Consider the following 25954-nt stretch of genomic DNA (forward strand, 5'->3'; position numbering starts at 1 on the left):
CAACCAAAAGACTAGGTAAGCTGAATGTGTTAAGAAACAAAGTCCATTTTTTTCTGTTGTTTATAAGAAACCTTTTTAGCTTTAAAGATAGGCACCACCTTAAAATGAAAAAAAGTATTCCAAGCAAATGAAGTCTGGAATCAAGCAGGTGTTGTCAACCCAATATATGACAAATAAAATCAAACTAAAACTAATCAGAAGAGTCAAAGAAGGGCACTTCATTCTAATCAAGGAAACAATTCATCAGGCTAAGATTATAATATTAAACATATATGCCAACCTCTGGTGTACCCAATTCCATAAAGAACCTACTATTACACAAACTCAACGATAGTAGTCAATCTCAACACTTTACTTTATCCAGTAAACATGTCATCTGGACAGAGAAACCTAGGATCAAATGGCATCTTACTTTGAATGGACCTAACAGATATCTACAGAATATTCCACCTAAACATCAAAGAATAGAGTCTATTCTATTCATGGAAGCTTCTCTGAAATAGACCATATGCTAGAATACAAAACAAACCTTAACAAATACAGAAAAAACAAACAACCCCATGAATCCCAAATTTGACCACACTCATGAATAAGGACTTAGAAATCTTTGCAATAAAAACTTTAAATCTCTCCAAAAAGTGACAGAAGAACACACGAGAAAGTGGAAAGGCTTCTTATTTTCATGGTAGAATTAATATTGTTAAATGACTATCTCATCAAAAGGAATTTACAGATTCAATATAAACCTAATCAAAATATCTATAACATTCTCCACAGAAATGGACACTAAATCCTTACATTCATAGAGAACCACAAAAGATTTGTTATTACCACATCAACCATGGGTAAAATGAACACTGGTGGAATTGTGGTTCCAGAGTTCAAGATACATTACAAAAGTATATTAAAGAAATCACCAAGGTACTGGAAAAAACTATGCAGATCAATATAACAAAATAAAAGATCCAAATGAGTGTTAATAATTACAGCTCTCATGTTTGTCAAAGATGCTGAAAATACACATTGAAGAAAAGGCAGCATCTGCAACAAGCGGTGCTGGGAAAACTGGATGTCCACTTGAGGAAGATTGAAATTAGACCTTATCAACCACCTTTCACAAAAATCAACTTCAAATGGATCAAGACCTAAATGTTAAATCTTAAACACTAAAAGTGCTAGAAGAAAACATAGGTAGTACCCTACAATATACTCAATTGCTCTCAACCTGTGGGTCACAACCCCATTGGGCATATCAGATATTCTACATATCAGATATTTACATTAAAATTCATAACAGTAGCAAAATTACAGTTATGAAATAGCAACAAAATAATTTTATGGTTGCAGGTCACCCCAATATGAGTAAGTGTATTAAAGGATTTGCATAATAGGAAGGTTGGGAACCACAGAAGTATAGGAAAGAACTGTTGGCATTTGCTCAGGAATTAAGGTCAATAGTTGGTCAATGAGATCTCATTAAACTAAAATGCTTTTGCGCTGTTAAAAAAACAATCAATTGAGACAGCTGGGCTGGAGCACTGAGCAGATCACCAGCAGCAGCTCTGCACCCAACCTCACCAAACCCAGATGAAGCGGGGCTACCAGGAGCTCTAACCAGGGCAGTATCTCAGATAAAAAATTAATCACTGGTGATGTCTGCTGTTAGGAGTTCTAATCCTGATGCTGGCTTCTGGACTTATACTACTCAGACCTCCAATGGGCCTTTGACAAGGACATCAAACAGCTATAGACTGACATCACTAATCTGAAGAAATCCTTTGTTTCGCTGTCTGATGCAATCCCCCCAAATTGCAAAGGACTTTATTGGACTTGATTTTCTCTTTTACAGTAGAAAAGACTGTGTACAGCTCTAGACTGTGTACAGCCCTTAAAGAAGAATGCTGCTTTTACATAGACAAAACAGGGATGATTAAAGAGAGCATGAAAAAGGCCAGAGAAGGTCTTGAGAAAAGACAGAGAGAGAAAGAAAAAAATGAGAGCTTGTAGAAGAATTGGTCTTTAACCTCTCAATGATTGTTAACCCTACTTCCTTCCATCTTGGGACCAATAATTAGGCTATTTTTGCTTATTTCCTTTGGTCCCTGGGCCTTAAATAGGCTGACTAACTTTGTGAAACAACAGATAGATAATCTGATAGCAAAATCTATTCAGATACATTATCATAAGTTAGCTATGGAGGACCACAAGACTCTAGATGAGGATGTTACTTTATCCAGGGTGCTCCCAAGTCCCATCTCCACCCAACCTAAAAGAGGGGACTTCTGCCCCTAGACCAAGCAGTGAGGGGCCACTCAGAACCCCCTCTGTCTGGCGATCTGAATTCTTGCTTAGGCTGCGAGGCTAAGCATTGCAAGGGAATATAAATAAAAGTTAAAAATATGTTTCTGGGTTCCCTGAGGGACAAGCCTGACTGCATAGGGGTTGATGTCAAAAGTATCCTCTCTCCAGGAAAAAGACATCAGGATGGGTATGGCCCTCATGCCTCACTGGACAACGGCAGGAGGACTGGAGCCATTGCAAGGTCCCCTTTAATTACTGGAGGTCAGGTCTCTATCCCCGCCTTGGTAAGATTAGAATTGCCACAACCCTTCTATATTTGGAGAAGGGAGGAGATGTCAGGGGCAGCCCTGCTTAAACATTGAAGGCCTAAAATCAGCCATAAGCCTAAAATCAGCAATAGGCCTGACATACATGCCTGCTAACACAAAGTCTTGGGTCTCTATGGAAAAACACTGAAACAGATGTCTATAAACTATTGTAAACAGGCAGCTTTTGTGGAAATCTACCAGCTTGAGTAGTTATAGACCTTGTAAATAGGCAGCCTTGGCGGATAGTACCAACTTAGATAAGGACAAGTGAAGCATAGGCAGAGTCATAGTGACCTGACCCCTGAACCTTCACCCAGCTGAGACCCTGTTCTGAAAGATATCTGTACTCCCCCTGAACATCTATGCTCCTGTGTCATCCCCTTCCCCACATCCTGCATTTTTGTGTCTATAACCCCTGTGTTAAAAAATAAAAATTATGATTTGATAATAATAAAAAAAGAAAAAAAAGAAATGAAAAGAAAAGAAATGACACACAGTGTCCCTCTGGCTCTGCTGACAGCTTCTGACAATGCATTTTCTTGTTCTCAGAAATACTTTGAATTATAAAATGTTATTGTGGTTTTTGTTAGTATGCTGGGTAAAATAATTTTTATTGATTTCATTTTAAATTTCAAAGTTTGTAGTGAGTTAAAATGTCCTTCAACATAATTATAGGTCATATTTATTTTCATATTGTAAAATGCAAGTTAATCTGTTGAACATTTTTTAAAAAATGGATTCCCTTTTGAGAATTTCATATATGAGCATTGTATTTACAAAGTTTTTTTCTTTCTCTCCTTCCTCCCACTCTTCCCAACCCCCAATACTTTTCAAATATATCTTATTTAATTATTGTTCATATATGTATGTATATATGTATACATGTATAAGTATGTATGTATATACAAATACTGATAAATAAAGTGTTTGGGGAAAAAAAGAAAATCAATTGCATGAAAAGGAGGCTCATAAAATGGGACAAAGTTTTTGCTAGGTATACATCTGATTGAAGGTTAATATTTAGAATACTCTAAGAACTTAAAGAGCAAACAATAAAAAGACAAATAACTAACTTAAAATGGGCTATGGATTTGAATTTAGTTTTCAAAAGAAAATACAAAATAGCAATTAGGGAATACAAATTTCCTAAACAACCAAGATTTCATCTTGCCCTAGTCAGAATGGATGAAAATCAAAAAACAAAACAAAACAAAACAAAACAATTGACAACAAACACTTTCAAGGCTGCAGGGAAAGGAGAACCTTGCTCATTGCTGATGTTGAGTGTAAATTGGCTCTGTTACTATGGAAAGTAGTTTGGAGAATTCTCAGAATGCTAAAGTAGATCTACTGTAAGGCTTGGCCATGCCACTCCTTGGTAGGTGTCCAAGACACAGTATCCTATGCCACAGATACAAAGTTCACCCCTGCTTTCTTACAACAGCTAGAAAATGGAAACTACTTAAACATTCTTCAGCTGATAAATGGATAAAAGAAATGTATTAATATACACAGTAGAATACTATTTAGCTGTAAAATATATCTTGTAATTTGTAGGTGAACAGGTAAAAATATGAACTCAGACCCAAAAAAGACAAATATCACATATCCTCTCTTATTTGTGGATCCTAGTTCTGAATCATCGGATGTGAATATATAATATGATGTAACTGTAGTAACTGGGAAAATCAAAAGGGACTATAGGGTAGGGATACTGAGACACAGATATTGTAAAGGGGGAAGTGGAAAAAAAGGGAGGGGGCTTTAACTGGTGAGGGAGGAAGAGAAGGTAATAGAGGGAGATGGAGGGAGGAAGGATAAATAACACTAAGTATGTTTTAAAAGACCTGGGGTTACATTATTGTATAAGCCTATAAAAATTTATGTGTATGTATATATGTATATGCATATATATATGCTGTACAAAATTGGGAAATAATGTTCCCAAGACTTACATACTATCTAATAAAAACCCAATGCTAGTCATTGAAAATTTCCTGTTGAGTTGTTTGGAGGAATATATGGGTCCCCAAACAACGTGGGCTACTGCTTTTGAGTTTAGTTTACTTCCAGAACTGAAAGGCAATACTATTGTTGAAGATAACATACTTTGAACATAGAACTTCGTTAGAACTGAGCTAGATGTGACCTGGAAGTCTCCTGTGTAAAGACTAGCTTTCTTAGTATCTGAAAATGCTTGGCCAAGCTGCCAAGGGAGAAAAGCAAACAATAGATCTACCTAGTAAAGCCTATGCACTATAATAAAAGCTATATAATAAAATATAATAGAAGCAATATAATAAAAGCAAGCTGGCCAAAGATTGATAGTGGCACAATAGAGGCTTGGAGTAACCAACAAAACCATTTAAGATTCACTCAATAGGAGGAAACTCATGTCTGGTACTGTAAAGCTAACCATGGCTGGAGAGGTCATAGACTGGAGAGGAGAACATGGTACTTTTATTTTCCTTAACAAATATAATTTCTCATTATATTTAAAATATTTATTTTTATGCAGCTATAGCTCTCACTCCTCATTAGAGCAGCTACTTTTTTCAGCTATGAATAGAGACTATTATAGAAATCTATATCTAGTCAAAATGCAGATAAAAAACTATGGGGTGTTCAATTCTAAAAGATATATCTGCAATGAGACCATTATACCAAGACTCAAGAAAAATTGTGGAAGAAGCGTAGAAAGATTGTAGGATGCAAGGGACAGGACAACTATTGTTATCTAAGTGTCCCCTAAGCATGACATGGATAAAACACCCAGGACATCTCAACAATAAGGTTGTCTGAACAAGATCAACATAATGACAATAGCAGTTGAAACACCAACTTGGACAAGTGACGATCTACAAGGCTTACTTCTGAAGGAAGAACTATACTTGGTCAATTGCTGCAAAGAGAGGGAGAATCAGTTTCCCCCATGAATAAACTCTCACAAAAGTTGTCCAATGCTGGGTAAGATTTGGTACAGAGCCTTACCAACCTAAGATAGAAGTGCATTGCTTTTGATAATGCATATTTCATGATGGGTAAGGAAGGCATTATTGTCAGAACAACCTAAGACAGACTCAGTCTTGTTAATGAAATAAAAAAAGCGGGAGAGGCAGGACTGCTTGGCAAGAATCTGACATGAGCCAAGGACAAGAATATGGGCTGCTTGGCAGGAATATGACATTGACCAAGGACAAGGAAGTATGCTTAAGGCAGGAATCTGACATTAGGCTAGAACAAAGAAGTGATTTCAGACACAAATCTAAATTTTAAGCTAGAACAAGGAAGTAGGCTTCAGACATGAAAATGACTTTGGGCTAGGACAGGGAAGTTGGCTCAGATATTTTGGTTATCCTGATAAGCCCTTAGAAACAGTTATCATGGGAGTGTTCACGGAATTTTGTTTATTGCCTTGCTTTTTCTTTGACTATTATATTTATTATCTTATTTGTTCCTTGACTATTTGCATTTATTGTATTGCTGGTTCCTCAACCTAGAACTGACCTTAATACTTGCATATAATTAAAATTGTATAGAAACAAAAAAAGTTGTCCAATACTAAATGGTCATAGTCACATAAAGATATACACATATGTATACACATGTAACAATAACATTAAAGAAGACCATGAATTTGGGGACATGGGACAAATGAGGAGCTTGACAGTGGATGGAATAGTGGGAGTGATGTAGATACAGTGTTCATGTTTAAAAAACTGAACAACAACCCCAAATCTTCTGTTGTTTATGATTGAATTAAACAAAATTAAAGCAAAAGATCTTTGAACAGTTTTTGGGCAGCTAGTTAATGTTTCTTCTTTTTTGATAAATGATTCTGCTTACCTTTTTCTATTTGGCTCAGCCAATACCATACCTAACCTATTACAAATTAAGGAGAACATACATATTTTAAATTATGCAGAAAGGGGGTTTTACAGATGAATGGACTGTGAAATGTAATAATTCTCTTTAGGGGGTAATTTGCTTGACTCTATTAAAATTCCCTTTTGCCAACTAAAGTTGCACTTCCTCTACCTTTTAGGAAGCTTATAGTAAACCTGGAAAATCTCTTTGAGTGAACTCTGAACTTTAAAATGAGGCATTTAATTGAGGACATCAAATAGTGGTTTTGTTTGTTTGTTTGTACCTTAGGTAAGCTGGAGCCATGTTGGGGGCCGACTTTAGCAGAAAGCGGCTATCAGCTTTGCAGCCATCTTGAGCCATATACCCTGACATGAGACTTGGATTACAATAGCCTACAACAGCTGAGCACACTCTGATAATCTTGGTTTAGATACCTTGGGTGTGTGAAATTAAAAGTATGTAACTTAAGAGTATGACTTAGAAGTGTAGAGATCAGATTTAGAGACAAGACCTAAGGGCATGATTAAAGGTATGACCAAAAGGCATGGCTTAGAAGTGAGACATATAAAAGGCAGAGGCAGACGGTAGAGAATCAGACACTTTTAGGAGACACTTCAGAGAGTACAACTTGGAATACAACTTGGAGTAGGAATTAGGCATTAGGTAGCAGGCACTTGGAAGAGAACTTGGAAGAAGTAACTTGGAACTTGGAGGCACTAGGGACTAGGGACTAGGAACTAGGAACTCAAGACTTGGGACTTGGACTAGGAAGAGAGACTGAAGAATAAACGGGATTGAAACACATTCTGTCTGGTCTCCATTCTTCGAGTCTGTCCTCTCTCTCTCTCTTGCTGAACCCCGACCCGCAGACCGGAGTGGCAGCTTGGACAGGGATACAGTGACCACCAAATGCGGGGCAGCCCGGGCCTCAACATTTTGCTCGGGCCTCGGCATTTTTGGCGCCCGAACAGGGACTCGAGCTTAGGCCTCAACATATTTTGGCCGCCCGAACGTGGGGCTAGTGCGGTTCCCAACAGAGCCAAGTCCGCCTTCCAGCAGGTATAATTATGGATGTTACTAGCAGGATGCTACTGAGGTGATGTGAGCAGAAAAGTGAGTTTCTTATTCCAAAGACAGAAGAAAGAACCAAGAAACTGTCTCACTTTACATCCACTTGCAAAGGAAATACTGTTTTCTCCAACGGACTCTCATTAGGGATATTAGCCACACCCAAGGGCAGGCCCCACGACCAGCAGAAGATGGCCACTACAAGGTGAATTTAATGATACTCTTACAGACTGTCATCTTCATACCACTTGTTTTGTTTTTTGTTTTTTTTTTTCACCATACTGGACTTTTGCTTATATATTATAGTTTCCAATTTTGTGGGTTTTTTGGTTTTATTTTTGTGGGGTTTTTGTGCTTTTTTTTAAAGTTTAGAACAAGTGTGTGTGATAGGAGAGTGTGTGTGTGTTTGTGTGTGTGCAAGAGAGAGAAAAAGAGAGAGAGATAGAGATAGATAGAGATAGATAATGTAGTTAGTAGGTAGGGAGGCAGGAAGAATAAGACAGGAGGGAAACACTGATGAGAATATATTTCATAAAATTTTTTGTCTGGAAGTTATTTCAAGTTATATTCACTGTTGGTCTTTACTATGGGATTGCTAGGACAATTGCTATATGTATTGGAGGACACACATAGGAGTTATTTGTTGGTTGAATTTTCAATATATATATATATTTAAATATTTACTTATTCATTATTTTATGCATATATATGTGTGTGTGTGTGTGTGTGTGTGCCTGAGTATGTATGTGTGTGCAGGGCCTGCAGAACAGTTATGTGATGTAAATGTTGGGAGTCAAGTTCTAGTCTTCTGGCAAAACAGCAAGTGCTCTTATTTCCTGGGTCACTTCTCCTGCCCCATTTTATTGTTTTAAAGTTAGATTTTCTTTCTTGTAAAACATATGTGTAGTGTGACCTAGCACTTTTCCTTGGTGGTGTGCTGCTGCTTCTCCTGTGGCTTCTCCTGCTATGTCTTGTGCTCATGGACTTGTCTTTGTATCAGTTTGTTATCAGGGCTGAGAAGTTCAGCATGGAATAATAATCATTAAAAAATTCTCTGGGAGGAGGGGGCTCAAGAAAGAGTCTTTTCCTACAGGTCTCAAGATTAAATTGCAGCAGCCTTATCCCCTAAGTGCCTTGCCACTCTCCAGATACTTGACTGATGCCTATTTTATAAATACCTCTGTCCTAGGCAATACAGCAATCAGAGGAAAGACATGATGAGCTCTCAGTGAGCCCCAATTTCTACTTAGTCAGATTTTCAGAGGTTTTGGGGTATTCACTTGTGATCACTACCACCACCACCACCACCACCACAAGACCATTTATGACTTATTCTGATGTTTTCAGGAAACTGTGGCAAGACTGACTCTCTCACCTGGCCTGCAGCTCCAGGGTTCTTTCTTTCCCAGACACCTGGAAAGTGTGTGGATATTCTTCATTGTGAGTCTCCACAATTTTCATTCCATCAATGCCAACTCTGGTTCGAACTGTAAATTTTGAGCCCACCAAGCTGAATCTGGGCACACAATATAGCAACATGTTGTTGAACTGTGGAGAAACAGAATATGAATTAATAAACAAGAAGATAAAAAAAATAAAGTTTGACTACTGTAACTGGACAGAAATACCATTTTTTAAAAGAGCATATGACTTTTCTTTTTCTCTCCATTGGTGTGCTATGTAACCAGAATAGGTCTTAAACTTACAGTCAGTCCTGTGTTAGATTTCCAAGTGCTGGGGATATAGGCATATATCATCACCTGTTTTATTATAATTCAATCCAATACTCATTGAACAAATTCATAACAAGTGAACTAAAGGGTGACTGAATTGTAAGATAAACAATAGCAAATATTCAGAGGATTATCACATAATAAAAAGGACACCTTTTGCATTTCTTTATAAGGTAGAACTTAAAATAAGGAATAAATATAAGAAACATAGTGGTTGCAAGACTCATACAAAATATATCATGTGTCTTAATAACTTCCTTCTCCACATAATATACTTTGTACTTTTTCCTTCTCCCAAAATGATATAATGTATGCCACTTAATACTTTCCATGAATTTCATTTTCATAGTAAACCCTCTTTTGCTAGCAATGGATATACTCAAAGTATCAGAAAAAAATGCAACATCAACAGACGCTATTACCTGTACATCAAAACTACATGGTAAGACCCTTTTGCTGAATACATTACACATTTTGAGTGCAGAGTATGGAGAAATTGAAAACGGAGCTGGAAGCTTCTTCTTCAATAGTTAGCTTTCACAGTACCAGAAGGTTCTATGTAGGCTTCTGAGTACAGAGTTATCATTGGTCTCATTCTCACGAGGATCTTGTGAGTTACAATATCAACTGTCAGATAAGATGTGCCCACTGATGCAGTAGGGGCACAACTGGTGAAAAGAACCAAATATGTTCTAATTGGATTTGAATTCTACAAGTGGGAAACTTGTCAAAGAAACGACATGGTACTTACTACTGATGTATTGCTAAATGGACATATAAAGCTGTTTTATGTTTATATATATATAAACAAAGACTACTTTCTGCTCTGATTTGAGAAATTTCTCTTTGTAGTAAATGCAGAGATCTGTGCCTGCTCAAGCTGCTGAAAATAAATGATTGAGAAGGGCTTAACTCTAAATAGACACCCACATCCATCTCCTTCTCATGGCTGCTGCACTCATGAAGTCAGAGAAGCTATGGATATCTGTATAAGACATGCAAACAGATTATCTCTACTAAAACTCTCATCATCTATGGGAAAAGGGGTGATTTTCCTCAGTTGTATAGTATTCTATACTCTGTTATATAATTTCACATTCAGACTTATCTAAGCAACATTAATTTAAAGTCATCAGGTCAAACAAGAGAGAGAGAGAGAGAGAGAGAGAGAGAGAGCGCGAGAGCGAGAGAGAGCGAGAGAGACTCTGCCTAGGTAGGAGGGATTCAACATAATATGAGCAGCTAAGAGAGGGTAACAGGGACTGAATGTGATCGAAACATATTATCTATGCTCCTTAGTTATGTTTCTACATTCTATATTAGTGAATCTTTGGAAGTTAGAAGAAAAGACAGCATAGTCTCCAAAGTGTTAGTCACACTGCCCCCGAGGATACTCAAACTCTAGCCAGCAGTGTGGATGAGAGTGTGATGTGTGTAGTAGCAACTCCTCTTCTACACAAAGGAGGAGAGCTTATGTTAATAATCACTAGGAAGTATAAGATGCAATGCTGATGGAATCCAAAGTGTTAGGAAGTACAGGGACTTGTTTCATTAACTAGTCAGTATAATGTTTAAAGACATAATACAATACACTTTACATTGTACACACACCTTATTATATACTCAGTAAGGGATCTGGAGTTGCTTTCTCTATTTAGTAAACTGAGGATAAAAACTTTAGATTTCTGTATTTGTCAGTGTACAGGATTCTGAAGGTGGATCTTGAACTTAGAATGAGCTATTAGGTTTCAAGGAAAGGGCAGAGTTGCTGACTATTGTTTTTTGGGTACTGGTGGAATTGGGATAGTCTTTGATATGGAAATAACCTTCTAAAGAAAACATTAAGAGCCCTTGTCTGGTTTCTGGGAAGAACCATGGTATCCTTCACAGCCTCCTCTATTGAGAAAGAGAGCAAGAACACAACGACATTCACAATAGCCTCAAACAAAATCTAGGAATAAATCTAATAAAAAGATGAAAGAACACACACACACACACACACACACACACACACACACACACACCCCTTTAATCTCTGAAGAAAGAGATTGAGAAAAAAACCTAGGAAATAGGAAGGCCTCTTCTGCTTATGGATTGGTAGAATTTTGAAAATGAGCATTCTCCCAAAAAGCATTCACAGATTCCCCACATCATTCTTCATGGAAATAGAAAATAAATTCTGAAGTTCATATGGAATCACAAAATACTCCATATAGCTGAAACAATCCTGAATCAAAAGGAGGGACTACCATTCCAGATTTCAAGATATATTACAGAGTTATAGTAATAAAAGCAATGCAGTACTGACATACAGACTTACTGAACAACATAGAAGACTCAAAACTGATTATTCATATCACTTCACAAAAATGTCAGAAACTCAGTTAAAAGGGGCAGTATCTTCAACAAAGGGTGATGGAAAAAGTAGATGTCTATATAGAAGAATGAAACAAGACCCAGACCTATCACCCTGTACAAAAATCAACTTCAAATGGATTAAAGACCTCAATGTGAAACCAGAGTCAGTGAAACTGAGAAGAAAACAATGACTGTACCCTACATGATAGAATTATAGAAAGGGCTGTTTGCATAGGACTCCATTAGCTCAGGAATTAAGGCCAATAGTAGACAAAGGGACCTCCTCACGCCAGTAAGTTTCTGTGTGGCAAAGGAAACAGGAGTGAAAGGCAGCCCATAACATGGAAGAGACTCCTTGCTAGATGTATATACATAGCATTCAAAGAACTCAAGAAATTGAAGAGTCATGAAAATAAATAACCCAACTTAGAAATGGGTAATGGATGCAAACAGAGTTCTCAAAAGAAGAAACTAAAATGGTTAAGAAATACCATAAACAGTGTTTTACATGCTTAGAATTAGGGATATGCAAATTTGAGATTTCTTATCCCTGTCAGTGTAACCAAGATCCCGAAAACAAATGTTGGTAAGCATGTAGAGAAAGGGGAACTCACCTTCATTACTGTTGGGCCTACAAACTTGTGTAGCCATTACGGAAATCAGTGTGAAGAATTCTCAAAAAGCTTTATCTTTTAAGGAGATCTACCATAGGATCTGGCTACAGCATTCCTTGCTATATGTCCAAAAGAATCAATAATTTTTCATAGATAATTTTTACTCTATTTCCAATAGCTAGGAAACAACCTGTCTGCCTTCCATGTGATAAAAGAGTAACGAGAGTATGGTACATAGTGGAATTCTACTCAACTGTAAAGCAAAATGAAATAAAGAAATCTGCATGCAAATGGATGGAAACAATGTATTATGCTGGGTGAAGTAACCCAGACCCATCAAGATAAATGTCATATGTTTTTACTTATTTGTGGATCCTAGATTTGAATCTTCAGATGTGACTTGGATATCTTAGCCAGGGTTCTATTAATGTGACAAAACACCCTGATTGCCAAGCAAGTTGGGGAGGAAAGGGTTTATTTGGCTTACACTTCCAGATCACACAGTCCATCTTTGGGGAAGTCAGGACAGGAACTCAAGCAGGGCAGGAACCTGGAGCTGATGCAGAGGCCATGGAGGAGTGCTGCTTACTGAGTTGTTTCTTATGGCTTGCTCAGCTTGCTTTCTTACAGAACCCAGGATCATTAGTCTAGAGATGGCTCTACCTACTCTATGCTGGGCCCTCTTCCATTATCATTAATTGAGAAAATGCCTTACAATTGGATTTCATGGAGGCATTTCCTCAACTGAGGCTTCTTCTTCTCTGATGACTCAAACTTGTGTCAAGTTGACATAAAACCAGCCGGTACCCTGGGGAATCCACAGAAACAAGGAGAGTACAGTGGGACCATGGTGGGAGGAAAGATCTACAGCCACCATGTGAAGACAGGCAGGCACCGACTCTGAGAGTCTCTGTCCAGTAACAAGCAAGGTTGTCTATCTACATATTTGGTGCTTTGACATCTTCATACCTTACTGACACTAAAGGGATCACTCAGTCCATAGTGTTAAGTGAAAACACGCCTTCCCACTTAGCCAACTAACCAGAGGCAATATTCAGATACCCGAACCACCATCCCCTATATTTTACAATAGACTTCTGACTAGAACTTGGAACTCTAGCATGATTATTGTATACTCCTGTTTCCCATTTTGCTATGTATAAAACTATAACCCAGGCAAAATGAAGTACTTCTGCCTAGCAAAAATGAAGAATTTTTATAGTAAATTTGGACAATATCTATAATTATTATTGAGCGACTGGCTGGGAAACATATCTCCTATACTGCAGTAGTGGTACTTCTATTTTGGAGGCAGCTAACAACTGCCTAACTCGACTCAAAGCCCACTCAACAAGAGAGAATTCATAACTCTGAACCTAGTTAACTACCTGAAGCTGGAGAGGCCATAAACCCTACAAGACTCAACTACTATCATTTTTCTAAATAATATAAATTTTAAATGCATATTAAATAATTAGCTTTATACTCACAGATAAGTGTAGCTCTTGCCTCTTATCAAAGAAATTTCTTTCTTGCAACAGATAAGAGTCCATTACATAGATCCACAACTGCTCATGATGTAGAGAATAAGGTCCTGTGGTTGCTCAACCCCAAAGGGTTGAGCATTTGCAACATCACCCCTACACCCATGGCTCAAGGGACATGGTATAAGAGATACAAAACAGATTGTAAAAGGCAGAAGACCAGGATGCCTGCCAGAAGACTTTGTCTTTACAGGGAAGCTACATTTTTGAAATCTCAATAATATGGTTACTTAGATAGGATTTACATAATGACAACATCAGTTGACATGCCCATGTGGATGAGGAAATTTTATAAGGTTCCATCCCTTGATGAAAAGCTACAGACAATCAGTGGCTGCTGAAAGAGAAAACTAGTTTCCTTCAGGAACAAGCCCCCTGATGGTTTATGCTATCACATGTGAGTGGTCAATCCTAAATACATTTGCATACAAGCAACTCTAAATAGATGCAAGTAGGAGGGAAGGAAGTCACAAGTTTAACCTTTGCTGACATAACAATTTCATTGCTTAGACTATACCATACTTTGTTTTTTTAATGGATATCTGTTTTTTTAATTTTTTGAGTTAATGATCTTAGAATAAAGTAGTTGGGTAGTATGGTAACAAACTGTTCTTTAAAAAAAAAAGAGAAACAAAAAATGTGCTGTAGGGGTGGTTCTGATGCTAAGGTCCTGTTCTTCAATTGGTTCTTGATCTGTCAGTAAAGAAACCATGGGCCAATTGTTGGGAGAAAGGGATAGGTGGGACTTCCTGGTCCCTGGAGGCAAGCAGAGAGATGCAAGGAGAGGAGAAAGGAGAGTTCACCATGCATCTGAAGGAGAAAAGTTGACCAGCCATGTGAAATCTTAAAATGGAGTAGCCACACAAGCCACTCCTATAGGTGAGTGGTTAAGGACTAGATGTAACTGAGCAACTAAAGTTTAGGTCAGGTGGGAGGTGTGGAGCTAAGATTATTGATAAGGGCACACTAGTAATTGTGCCAAGAAGGCAAGTTGAAAACGAACAATGTGTGTGTCTGTGTCTTTTATCTATGGATTCAAGGGAAGCTGGGTAGGGAGGAGCTGGTAGCACAGGAGTTCAGTCAGGGTAGCAAAAGCTACACGCTACAATGTGCATCTGCTGAGATGGCTCAGCAGGTAAAGACGCTGTATTCCAAGCCTGACAGCACGAACTCAATCTCCAGGATACACATGGTAGAAGGAAAGAAATTACTCCTGTAAGTTTTCCTCTGACCTCTACACATATCATGGTCTGGACAAACAGGCACACATACACATACACATACACACAAAAACATGTACCCCATCCTCCACTCACACTCATTTATCCTCCAAAACACACTCACCCCACATACACTGACCACAACTCACCCCTCCAGTCACTCACACAACCACACATGGACACCACCCCCATACTTAACCTCCCACTCACTCACAAATACACTTAAACATTCACACACTCTCACACATACTAACACACAAACACTCACAAATCAATATATTTAATAAAAAACTTTAAAACACTGTAGGATATGAAAAATTCCTCTGATAACAATTCCTAGCAATTTTTTTCAAAGAAGGATGGAAATAATCTTCTAGAATTTCTCAGGCTGTGAAGATAACTCATTATAAATAGTAAAATGAATGCTGGGAGTCAGGGGAGCAAGTCATTAGATTGGCTCTTTACAAAGTCATCTCAGGAGTCATAATGAGTAACATTTGCTGAGTTAGTAGTCAACGTTACTTTATTATCTGTTAGCCACTGCTTTAGTCTATTTCATCTGTTTTAGGTATAGAATCGGAATTTATTTTAATAACAAAGAATAAAGGTAATGTGGATAGAATTGGATAAAAATAGTTTGTTCATGTGTCTCCCTGCTTGAGGTAAGTCCTAGATAAACTGTCAGTTTTTTATTAAATATATTGATTTGTGAGTGTTTGTGTGTTAGTATGTGCGAGAGTGTGTGAATGTTTAAGTGTGTTTGTGAGTGAGTGGGAGGTTAAGTATGGGGGTGGTGCAAGGGTGGACTCTGCAAGACTGTGGGGCACACATATTCTTTTACAGATACTGTAGGCTGGTGACTGTCACAGGAGGCTGTATGGCAACATAACTTAAAAATACTCATTAGACTAAAAGGATATAAGGAAGGACAAAACAAAATCAAGCAAAGGAGGATTTCAGAAAGTGAATTGTGCACACGACATGGAAGGCTTCAGCATGAACCACTGCAGCTGATTAGCTCACAGAATGAAGGCATATTCTTTACAGTTCTGAAGATATTCTCTCACTGGAAATCCTGACAGTGTTGACCAAAGCAGGTTGGATGTAGTCATTCTGGTAGTAAGCGTCTCCATGGTATGTACAGGAACTGTAGTGAATGGCTGGTGTGCAGCCTGCACACCATAGTACTCACTAAGAAGAGGTAGCGCTCCTGTGCTGATGTGTTCCGAGCTGCTAGTTTGAGGATTTGCCCTTCTTTTATTAGTTCATTTGAGGGATTTACAATATCCTCTTCTTCTCCCAACATCTCATAAATTTCTAAAAGTTTCTTCAGGTTCTCCTGGGAAATTAGAACAAAATACAGCAAGATCAAATATAAGAAGGTAATTCAAATTTAGCTAAAAATTTGCATAATTTAGTAGATATTGAGAGTGCTGTTACATTTTGGTTTAAAGTGTATAAATAAAGTGAATCCTAAGAAGAGGGGGATGGATTAGATAGTTGGTAAACAATCTTTTTTGCTCATCTGTATCTGTTCATTTTGGTCAAAGTCTATAATAGTGAGAGGCTATATTATCAACTATTGTCTAGCCAGAAGGTTCCTAGATCTTGAAAAGCCACTTACCATTTTTCTTATTGCACTATTAGAATGGCTTGCTGCTGTAGATATAATTTCAAGGGATTCTAAATGGAAAAAGAAAAGTAAATAAATGTTTGTTCTTCCTGTGCTACTAGAATAACATAAATATAGAGACGGAAAACAATGGCGGTCACAGCCATTCCCACTGCAGTGTGGCATGTAGTTTCCTAAGTCTTTTGTTCATGCAAGCTTGTCTAAGCTTGCAGGATATTTACTTGCAAAAGGACATATATGCTGATTAGGCTCACAGGTACATATAATATATAACAGGACTTAGAAATGGATTTGCATTAACAGTGTATATTAACCAAGTTCAAGGAACTTTGCCAGGGGTAATTTCATATTAAGAGTAGTTCTGCAGCATCAGTCAATTTGTTGTGGGTCAAAAATAGCATATAGGAATTACCAGAAAAAATAATTCATGAGTTTCAAATGAGTTTTATTAGAGCATACAGTTAAAATTATTCTACTAATATTGTTAATCTCTAATTTACAAATTAAACATTATCATAGATATATGTAGGGAAAAATATTACTATATATAAAGTTTGGTACTAATAACAATTAAAGAAGTTCTGGAACATTTTGGAAAGCATCTCCTGAGGAGCTATTGTCTAGGCTTGTTCCACAGAATCATAGATCTTACAGCTCAAATTTCTCATGCTTCATTTTGCCTACTAAACATGCAGTTTTCTTTGCATGTTAGCCTTAATCGGATGTACAGAGTCTGGGGATTGTTTTGCTGGAACAGGTCCTGGGAGGGAAAGGAAAGGGAGGAGTGGAGTGTGGAGCCCCAGTGGCTGACGGTGAAGGACAGTGGGGACATTGTCCTGTGTTGGCCACCCCTTGGGAGCATCTCCCAGTCCTAAGTCATGACAAGACAGCCCATTACTTCAGGCCTAGTTTTCTGTGTTTTTGCATTGCTGAGTGGAACATACCTTTAATCTTATACTTTCAAGACTCTAAAAGTCTACATTCTAGGATTTTCTTAGCAAAGACAAGCCAGGAAGAGCCATGCAGTACCTCATATCTATAACTTAGGGCAAGAATGACTCTTTAGATATATACTACTGAATACTGAAGCAGTGCTGTACACAGGATTTGAATCATGTACTTGGGTTTCCTGGTGGCTGCAGCTTGGCAGCTCCATGCAAGAACTATTCTTTCTCTCCCTCTCTCTGTAAGAACTGTCCCTTCCTGAAGGGCTGATCTGTACCCAGGGAGGATGGCTGAGGATGAACCCATCCACAGCCTTACTGAAAAAGAAGCCTGGTTTGGCTCTGTGTGTTTTCTGCTTCTGGAGCTGGAAAGCTAGGGAGGCAGATGACAACCCACAGAAGAGCAGAAGAACAGGCTCATCTGGATGTCAAAAAGCAATCTGAAGAACTAAGCCTCAGAACTTGTGAAACCAGATAAGGAAAACACTAAGAACAAAACTGCAAAGGAAAAACAACGAGCAGAAAGATTCTGAAGAGAGTGTGCAGAAAGTGTACCAGGCTGGCCGCAGCACAACTGCCCTGCCTGGAGTGAGCCTTTAAAAAGGTCATCTGGGTGCAATTGACATGCCACTGCCAAGCTATGCTCCCCACTTTACTCAGTATTTCTGTGGGCTCTCTACCACTATCTTAGAAGTGATAATGGCAGTATTTCAAAACTGCACAGTTAACATTATTTTTGTTTTTGTTTGAAAGTGTTTCCAGCCTGTACAGCTAGTGCTATAAAAACAGCTACCTGTCTCTCTGTGGCTTTGCTGTGTTGAGTCCTGCATTTAATGGTAAGGAGAGTGAGTAGGGAGGGCAATGTTCTTAGGACAGGATCTGACTTGAGGAGCAGGGCAACCATACAAAGAATTTCAGTCTTTTTACATGTTGGGCTCTGAAGATTCATTTGTCTTTCTAAACATGAATCTTCCTAAGGCAGAGTGAAAGGATAAGGTCACTTAAAAAGAAAAAGACAGAGCATCTATACCGGTGCCAGGACTATGTGGGCACAGGCAGTTCTCTGAGTATCATATCCAGGATGAGGGAAAACAAAGAGGCAGAGGCTGGGGTGAATGACAGAAGTTTATAGAGAGCTGGAGGACCTACTTATGATTCATCAGATGCTTGGCCAAGTTCCCAGGAAGTACCAGGCCAGGAAAAGATCAGAAGGGAAAAGCGTGAGGGAGGTTTCTGTGGTCATCAAGTCATTGGAATGGTAGGAAAAGATAATAGAAATGGTCTGAGTCCAAGATGACTTGGGCCTATGATCTTCATTTCAGAGTAACATCAGCTTATGAAAGAGGTCAGAAACATATAGGGAGAAGAATCGTTCTAAGACTACATCAGCATTGTTAGTATTTGTCAAGCATTAAACCATGGCTATTTTTAATTTTTTTAAATTCATCTCTAATTTTTGAGAGGTTTAAAAAAACTGTATTAGAGGCCTGGAGGTGCAATTTTTTTTTCTTTTTTAAGACAGAGTCTCACTATTTATCCCTGGCTGGCTTGGAACTCACAGATTTCTACCTGCCTCCCTAGTGTTGAGATTTAAAGCAACCACATTTGGTATACCAGGTACATATTAGAATGTGATAAATGAATTTCTGGGCTCAATCTCTAATGTTACAAAAAATTTAAAACTACATGAGAAACTAAAGAATTAATGAAACTCATTAGTCTTAAAAAACTTTCATTCTAATCTAATGAAATAATTAAGACAAACAATACAACTGAAATAAAATTGTTCTCTTTGTTTTTGTTTTTATTTTCTCAAGATAAGGTTTCTCTGTGTAGCTCTTGCTGTCCTGGACGTCACTCCACAGACCAGAACTCAGAGATCTGCCTGTCTTTGCCTCCTGAGTGCTGGGATTAAAGGCATGCACCACCACTGCCACGGTTTTTTTTCCCCTTTCTCTTTTTTGAGGACAGTATCACTAGACAATAAAGCACCTGATGTCTTCTATATGTTAGGGAGTAACGATAATAGATTATATTTACATAGTAAATTTCTTCTTAGCCCTCTTGGTAGACAGCAGCACCATAGTTCCAAACACTTATGTTCTTCCTATGAGAAGGTTTATTATATTATCATTATATATTATATATTATTATTTATATTTGTACTCCAAAGATTTCTAAGCCTACAGTTTTAGGCTTCACAGTTGGTGATAACATGAATCCAGAATAGGAACCATGATTTGCATTTCTTTAAATGGGCATAATCCTGACCTAAAGCAGAGTGCTCTGTTAAGGTGCCGATAACAATTTCCAGTGAGATGATTTTCTGACAGTATCTGTTGACTAAAGCAATTGTAAGTCACATCTCTGGATCCAAAGGGCAGATTGGCCACATCATTATGCTGTTGTTGAGGGAGAATAAAAGATTTACTTTTTGCGTCATTCCAGTCTGGGGAATCAGGAGACAACTTCTTCAGGTAGTCCTTCAGGAGCATCTCATAGCGTGGGATCCGCTGAATAGGCTCCAGCATGTGATGCTGCAGGGTTAAGCTTCCACAGATCTTCTGTTTCTGTAAGCAGCAAGAGTTTTATTCTTAAATATTTTGTTACATTTATTTATTTACTGTATGTGCATGTGAGTATAGAGGTCAGAAGACAACTCCTAGCATTCAGTTATCCCTTTGTTCCTCGTGGGTCCTGGGGATCAAACTTAGGTCATCAGGCTTGGTGGCAAGTGCCTTTTCTCACTGAGCCCTCTCACTAAGCTCTGTAATAAGGTTTTTAAAAGAATATTTAAAAATTGGGTTTACCAATCTAAAACCTCAGTATAATAAAGAACTTTCATCAAAGGCAGTATTTTCCTACTAAGTGTAGCTGCATTGTACACCAAGGGTGCTTTGAAAAACGCAGGTTTCTGAGTCCCACCCAGTCTATCAAATCACAGTGTTGGGGAAGAAGTCAGGGAATATGCATTTTTAAATACCCTGTATTGCTGCCGATATAACATAGAGGTAGTGAGTTTCCCTTCAAAGTCACAGGCCATTCTGGCCGCTCCAAGGCTGTTTACCATGGAAATCACCTCTTCCTGCTATTTTACCTCCCTTTAGCACTCACTACACCCATAACCTTCCACAACAGGTACCGTTCGACCTGCTCACTTGGCATACAGACATAGGTAGGCTACCCACATTCAAGTTCACAGATCCTCTCCATCCTGATAGGCCCATGACTGCTTGCCAGAGATGTTCATGTCTTTCTCTTTTGGGACTCACAAATTCTTAGCCTGCTCTTACAAGGGACTCTCTAGGCAGCATGGCTAGAAGATCCACACTACTTCCCCCTTTCAAGGCTTCTCAGAGCTCTGCCAGCTGCCTGGCTGTAACCCTCCTGGTGCCCTATTCTTGAGACCTAGGACCAGTCTATACTGCTAGGGGAACTTGTGTTGTAAGCTCCTTGTTACCAAACCACTGAAGGTACCAGACTGCAGGTGATGAAGGAAGACCTAGAATAGAAGATGTAGCCCCAGTTTTTGACCTAGCTGGTCTGCTCCCTTGAAGACACCATATCCTATGCCCCAGAGCTGGGAGCCAGGGGTGCTCAGGACCCATCAGCTACCCAAACTCCACCTCTCCGGAATACCACTCCCCTCCCGCCCCTCACTTGGTCCTTTTGGCTAGGACAGACACCTAGCTTGTCTGCTCCCATGAAGACACCATATCCTGAGACATCTTAGAGGAGCCACTGCTCTCAGAGCAGTGGGTAAAAACCCTCTCCCACCATCCTATGCCCCAGAGCTATAACTGGGAGCCTGGGGTGCCCAGGACCCATCAGCCACCCAAACCCCGCCTCTTCAGAACACCACTCCCCTTCCGCCCCTTGCTTGATACTTTTGGCTGGGAGAGACACCTAGCTGGTCTGCTCCCATGAAGACAACTTAACCTGAGACATCCTAGAGGAGCCACTGCACTCAAAGCAGCAGATACCTAGCTGGTCTGCTTCTGTGAAGACACCATTCTAGAGGAACCATTCTCCTGAGCCATTCTAGAGGAGCCACTACACTCACAACAGGAGGATTTCAGGATCCCAGAGGTGGCCTGAGTCCCAGGAGTTCTTCCACGCAGGAGCTCAGAGTCACAAAGACATCTGAACTCTGAGGAGTTCTGACACAAGCAAGATAACTGGAAACAGGCTCCAGTTAGAGACAGTGAGTGGAGATAGCACTAGAGTTAACCATATGGTGAAAAAGGAAAGTGCAAAAACATAGGCAACAGAAACCAAGGTTACTTAGAATCATCAGAACCCAGTTTTCACACCATAACAAGCCTTGGACACCCTATCACACTGGAAAAGCAGGATTCAGAATTAAAATCACTTCTCATGATGATGATAGAGGACTTTAATAAGGACATAAATAACTCCCTTAAACAAGTACAGGAGAACACAGGTAAGCAAGTAGAAGCTCTTAAAGAGGAAACACAAAAATCCTTTAAAGAATTGCAAAAAACCACAACCAAACAGGTGAAGGAATTAAACAATACCATCTGGGATATAAATATGGAAGTAGAAATAAATAAATAAATAAATAAATAAATAAATAAATCTCAAAGGGAGACTACCCTGGAGATAGAAAACCTAGGAAAGAGATCAGAAGTCACAGATACAAGCATCACCAACAGAATACAAGAGATAGAAGAGCGAATCTCATGTACAGAAGATACCATGGAAAACATTGACACAACTGTCAAAGAAAATGCAAAATGCAAAAAGTTCCTAACACAAAACATCCAGGAAATCCAGGACATAATGAGAAGACCAAACCTAAAGATAATAGGGATAGACGAGAGTGAAGATTTCCAACTTAAAGGGCCAGTAAATATCTTCAACAAAATTATAGAAGAAAACTTCCCTAACCTAAAGAAAGAGATGTCCATGAGCATACAAGAAGCCTACAGAACTCCAAATAGACTAGACCAGAAAAGAAATACCTCCTGCCACATAATAATCAAAATATCAAATGTACAAAACAAAGAAAGAATACTAAAAGCAGTAAGGGAAAAAGGTCAAGTAAAATATAAAGGCAGACCTATAAGAATTACACCAGACTTCTCACCAGAGACTATAAAAGCCAGAACATCCTGGACTGATATCATACAGACCCTAAGAGAACACAAATGCTAGCCCAGACTACTATACCCAGCAAAACTCTCAATCACTATAGATGGAGAAACCAAGTTATTCCATGACAAAACCAAATTTACACAATATCTTCCCCAAAAATCCAGCACTTCAAAGAATAATTGATGGGAAACCCCAAAACAAGGAGGGAAACTACAACCTAGAAAAAGCAAGGAAGTAATCTTCCAACAACCCCAAAAGAAGATAGCTACACAAACATATTCCACCTCTAATAACAAAAATAACAGGAAGCAACAATCAATGTTCCTTAATATCTCTTAACATCAATGGACTTAATTCTCCAATAAAAAGATGTAAACTATCAGGCTGGGTACATAAATAGGACCCAGCATTTTGCAACATACAGGAAACAAACCTCAGTGACAAAGACAGACACTACCTCAGAGTAAAAGGCTGGAAACAATTTTTCAAGCAAATGGTCCTAAGAAACAAGCTGGAGTACCCATTCTAAAATCTCCAGCCTGAGAACACAAAGGCGGGGACTCATGGCTTCACCTGTATTGGTAGTTGATGGTGGCCTTGCCAGGCATCAGTGGAAGTGGACAGCCTTGGTACCTGAAAGTTTGAACTCCCTAGTGTTGGGGAATTGTAAGAGCAGGGAGGCAGGAATGAGAGGATGGTGGGAGCACATCTTCATAGTAATTCGAGTGGGGGAATGGGGTAAGGGGTTAGGCATCAGTGGAAGTGGAGGGCCCAGGTGCCCGAAAGTTTGGATTTCCTGATGTTGGGAAATTTGAGAGCAGGAAGGCAAAAATGGGAGGATGGTGGGAGCACACCCTCATAGAAACTCCCAGAATTATATGGAATAGACATGACAGAGGCAGGCCACCAGAAGACTAGATTCCAAAATTCAAACAAACAATTATCTTGATACTAAAATTTGTTTTGAGAATTGTATATTGCAGAATACATAGCCTTGGTGTATCTGCTCATCAGGCAAGCTGAGCAGACCTGCTTGAACCTCTGATGTCCTGGAATTCCAGCTGGATGCAGTGAAGACACAGTGTCAGAGGCTTATCAATTTACTCTTCCCCCAACCCCTCTTCTAATATTTCAACACTCATAATCAGCTTGAAGAAGTTAATGAAGAGTCGGTGCCCCTATTCCCTGGGCTTGGGGACTGAGGTGGTTAATATTGGGCTGTCTTTCTAGGGAAAAGTAGTGGTCTTGTGGGAATAGGGAGGATTAGCTAGGATTTATTGCATAGCCATAGCGTACTGGTAGAAATATGTATAATTGTTATTAAGATGAAGTTATAATTTCTTAAATGGTACAAAATTTACTTTGATTTCAAATTTAAGGTTTTCATTGGTATGAGCTACTTATTAATATAAAAGTGAGATGAATATTGTTACTATCATAGGCATTGTGCCTGTGTAACACATTTAGGAATACAAGGCTTAGACCCAGTCCTTCTTTAACTTTTTTATAACTGATTTGAGATGGTTAGACTGTGAGTTAAGGGCCTATAGCAAATTCATGGCTTTGAGTTTATTGTTAGGGTGTTTTCTATATTTTATTTAGAAATAGCTGAGAGGAGTTAACAGGTAACAGTCCAGATTGCCTTACATAAATAGTTGGTTTTCAAAACATCAGAAATCCACAGAATAGACGTTACAAACATTTCTGTATTAATGTTCATTTTGATTAGAGACCTGTCTGCTCCTGACAGCTTCCTGTCTTGGAATCTAAGAAGAAATTGAGCATCTTTGAAATCAAGAAATTGCCTCTTTCCATCTATAGACAAATCACTGTCCAGAAACGGACACACTTGCAGAATAGTCAACTGATTATATCTGCCAAGACAGAGTAACCAGCCCTTAATAATTCTGCATCACTAGGTTTGTCAGATGATTCTGGGCCAGAAGGCTGAAGATCGGATGCTCCAACGTTCTGTAGTATAGGGACTGTCCAGCTGTTCAGCAGTCTCTATAAATTGGCTAAGTTTTAGAAGCTATGCTTTGTGCTCTCCATAATTTCAGTTAACTCAGTCATTCTGGATTTCTGACAGGGTTGAAAACCTATAGTCTCATAGCCAATCCTGGCTACTCACTTTGAGAGGAAAGATCTGAGTGGATGGTCTTCAGCTGACATTCATTCTAATGCCAAGAAAAAAGCCAGGTTCAGAACTAAATGTGTTAGTTAGAAGAGATGACAGAGGTTTTGGTTAGTCAACAAAATGATGGACTGGGTATTAAGACTTATCTTGTACCTCACTGATACAAATAGGCATAATTTTGCTTTAATTGTATTTAGAGAGAAAAGTTTTATTTTAACAGGAAGGGTGATATGTAGGAGAAGCTAAGGGGGAAGGAGTAGCGAGAGGAAGAGAAGGAGTAAGGAGAGGAGAAAAAGGAGAGAAGAAGCTAGTTGATGAGAGAGAGAAAGAGAGAGAAAGAGGAGGGGGCATGGAGGCATATGTTCACATGTCTCCACCAGTCAAAGATAGTTGATATATCTAGGTTGGGTATTGGGTTACACTTCTGATTGAGCATTACCAAACTTATAAAGCCTTTGATTAACATTTTAAAAAATTGTATAAAAGCAAAAAGGAAAGGGGGCACGGGATAGGGGTTTTCTAGGAAGGTGAAATGGGAAAAGGGTATGGCATCTGAAATGTAAATAAAATATCCAATAAAAAATGACTTACAAATGAAAAAAAAGAAATACAGAAAAGTACAATCGAAGGAATTGAACAAAACAGTCCAAGAACTAACAATGGAAATAGAAACAATAAAGAAAACACAAAGGGAGGCAACCATGGAGATGAGCAACTTAGAAAAAAATCAGGAGCTACAGATGCAAGCATCACCAACAGAATACAAGACATAGAAAAGAGAATTTCAGGCATAGGAGATACAATAGAAAATATTGACATGTTGGTTAAAGAAAATACAAAGTGTAAAAAGCTCCTAACCCAAAACATCTAGGAAATTCAGGACACAATGAAAAGATCAAACCCAAGAATAACAAGAATAAAAGAAGGTGAAGAATCCCAGCTCAAAAGACCAGAAAACATCTTCAGCAAAATCATAGAAGAAACCTTCCCTAACCTAAAGAGAGAGATGGCCATAAATGCACAGAAAGCCTACAGAAAGCCAAATAGATTAGATCAGAAAAGAAGATCCTCTTGTCACATAATAATCAAGACACCAAATGCACAGAACA

At 38.7% G+C, this 25954-nt stretch overlaps 1 protein-coding gene across 5 annotated transcripts in view; it reads right to left on the reverse strand.

Annotated features, from left to right (window-relative positions):
* Positions 1-25954, reverse strand: part of Fgd4 (FYVE, RhoGEF and PH domain containing 4) — a 176512-nt gene that overhangs the window by 16533 nt on the left and 134025 nt on the right. For all 5 annotated transcript variants that reach the window (XM_076942521.1, XM_034515150.2, XM_076942520.1 and 2 more), the window contains exons 8-11: positions 20022-20160; positions 16638-16696; positions 16206-16352; positions 8920-9092 (exon numbers count right to left, since the gene is read on the reverse strand). In XM_076942521.1, coding sequence (XP_076798636.1) covers positions 8920-9092; positions 16206-16352; positions 16638-16696; positions 20022-20160 — 518 coding nt within the window. The remainder of the gene's footprint in view (positions 1-8919; positions 9093-16205; positions 16353-16637; positions 16697-20021; positions 20161-25954) is intronic.

Source organism: Arvicanthis niloticus, chromosome 12, assembly GCF_011762505.2.
Source record: "Arvicanthis niloticus isolate mArvNil1 chromosome 12, mArvNil1.pat.X, whole genome shotgun sequence".
NCBI classification, from domain to species: domain Eukaryota; kingdom Metazoa; phylum Chordata; class Mammalia; order Rodentia; family Muridae; genus Arvicanthis; species Arvicanthis niloticus.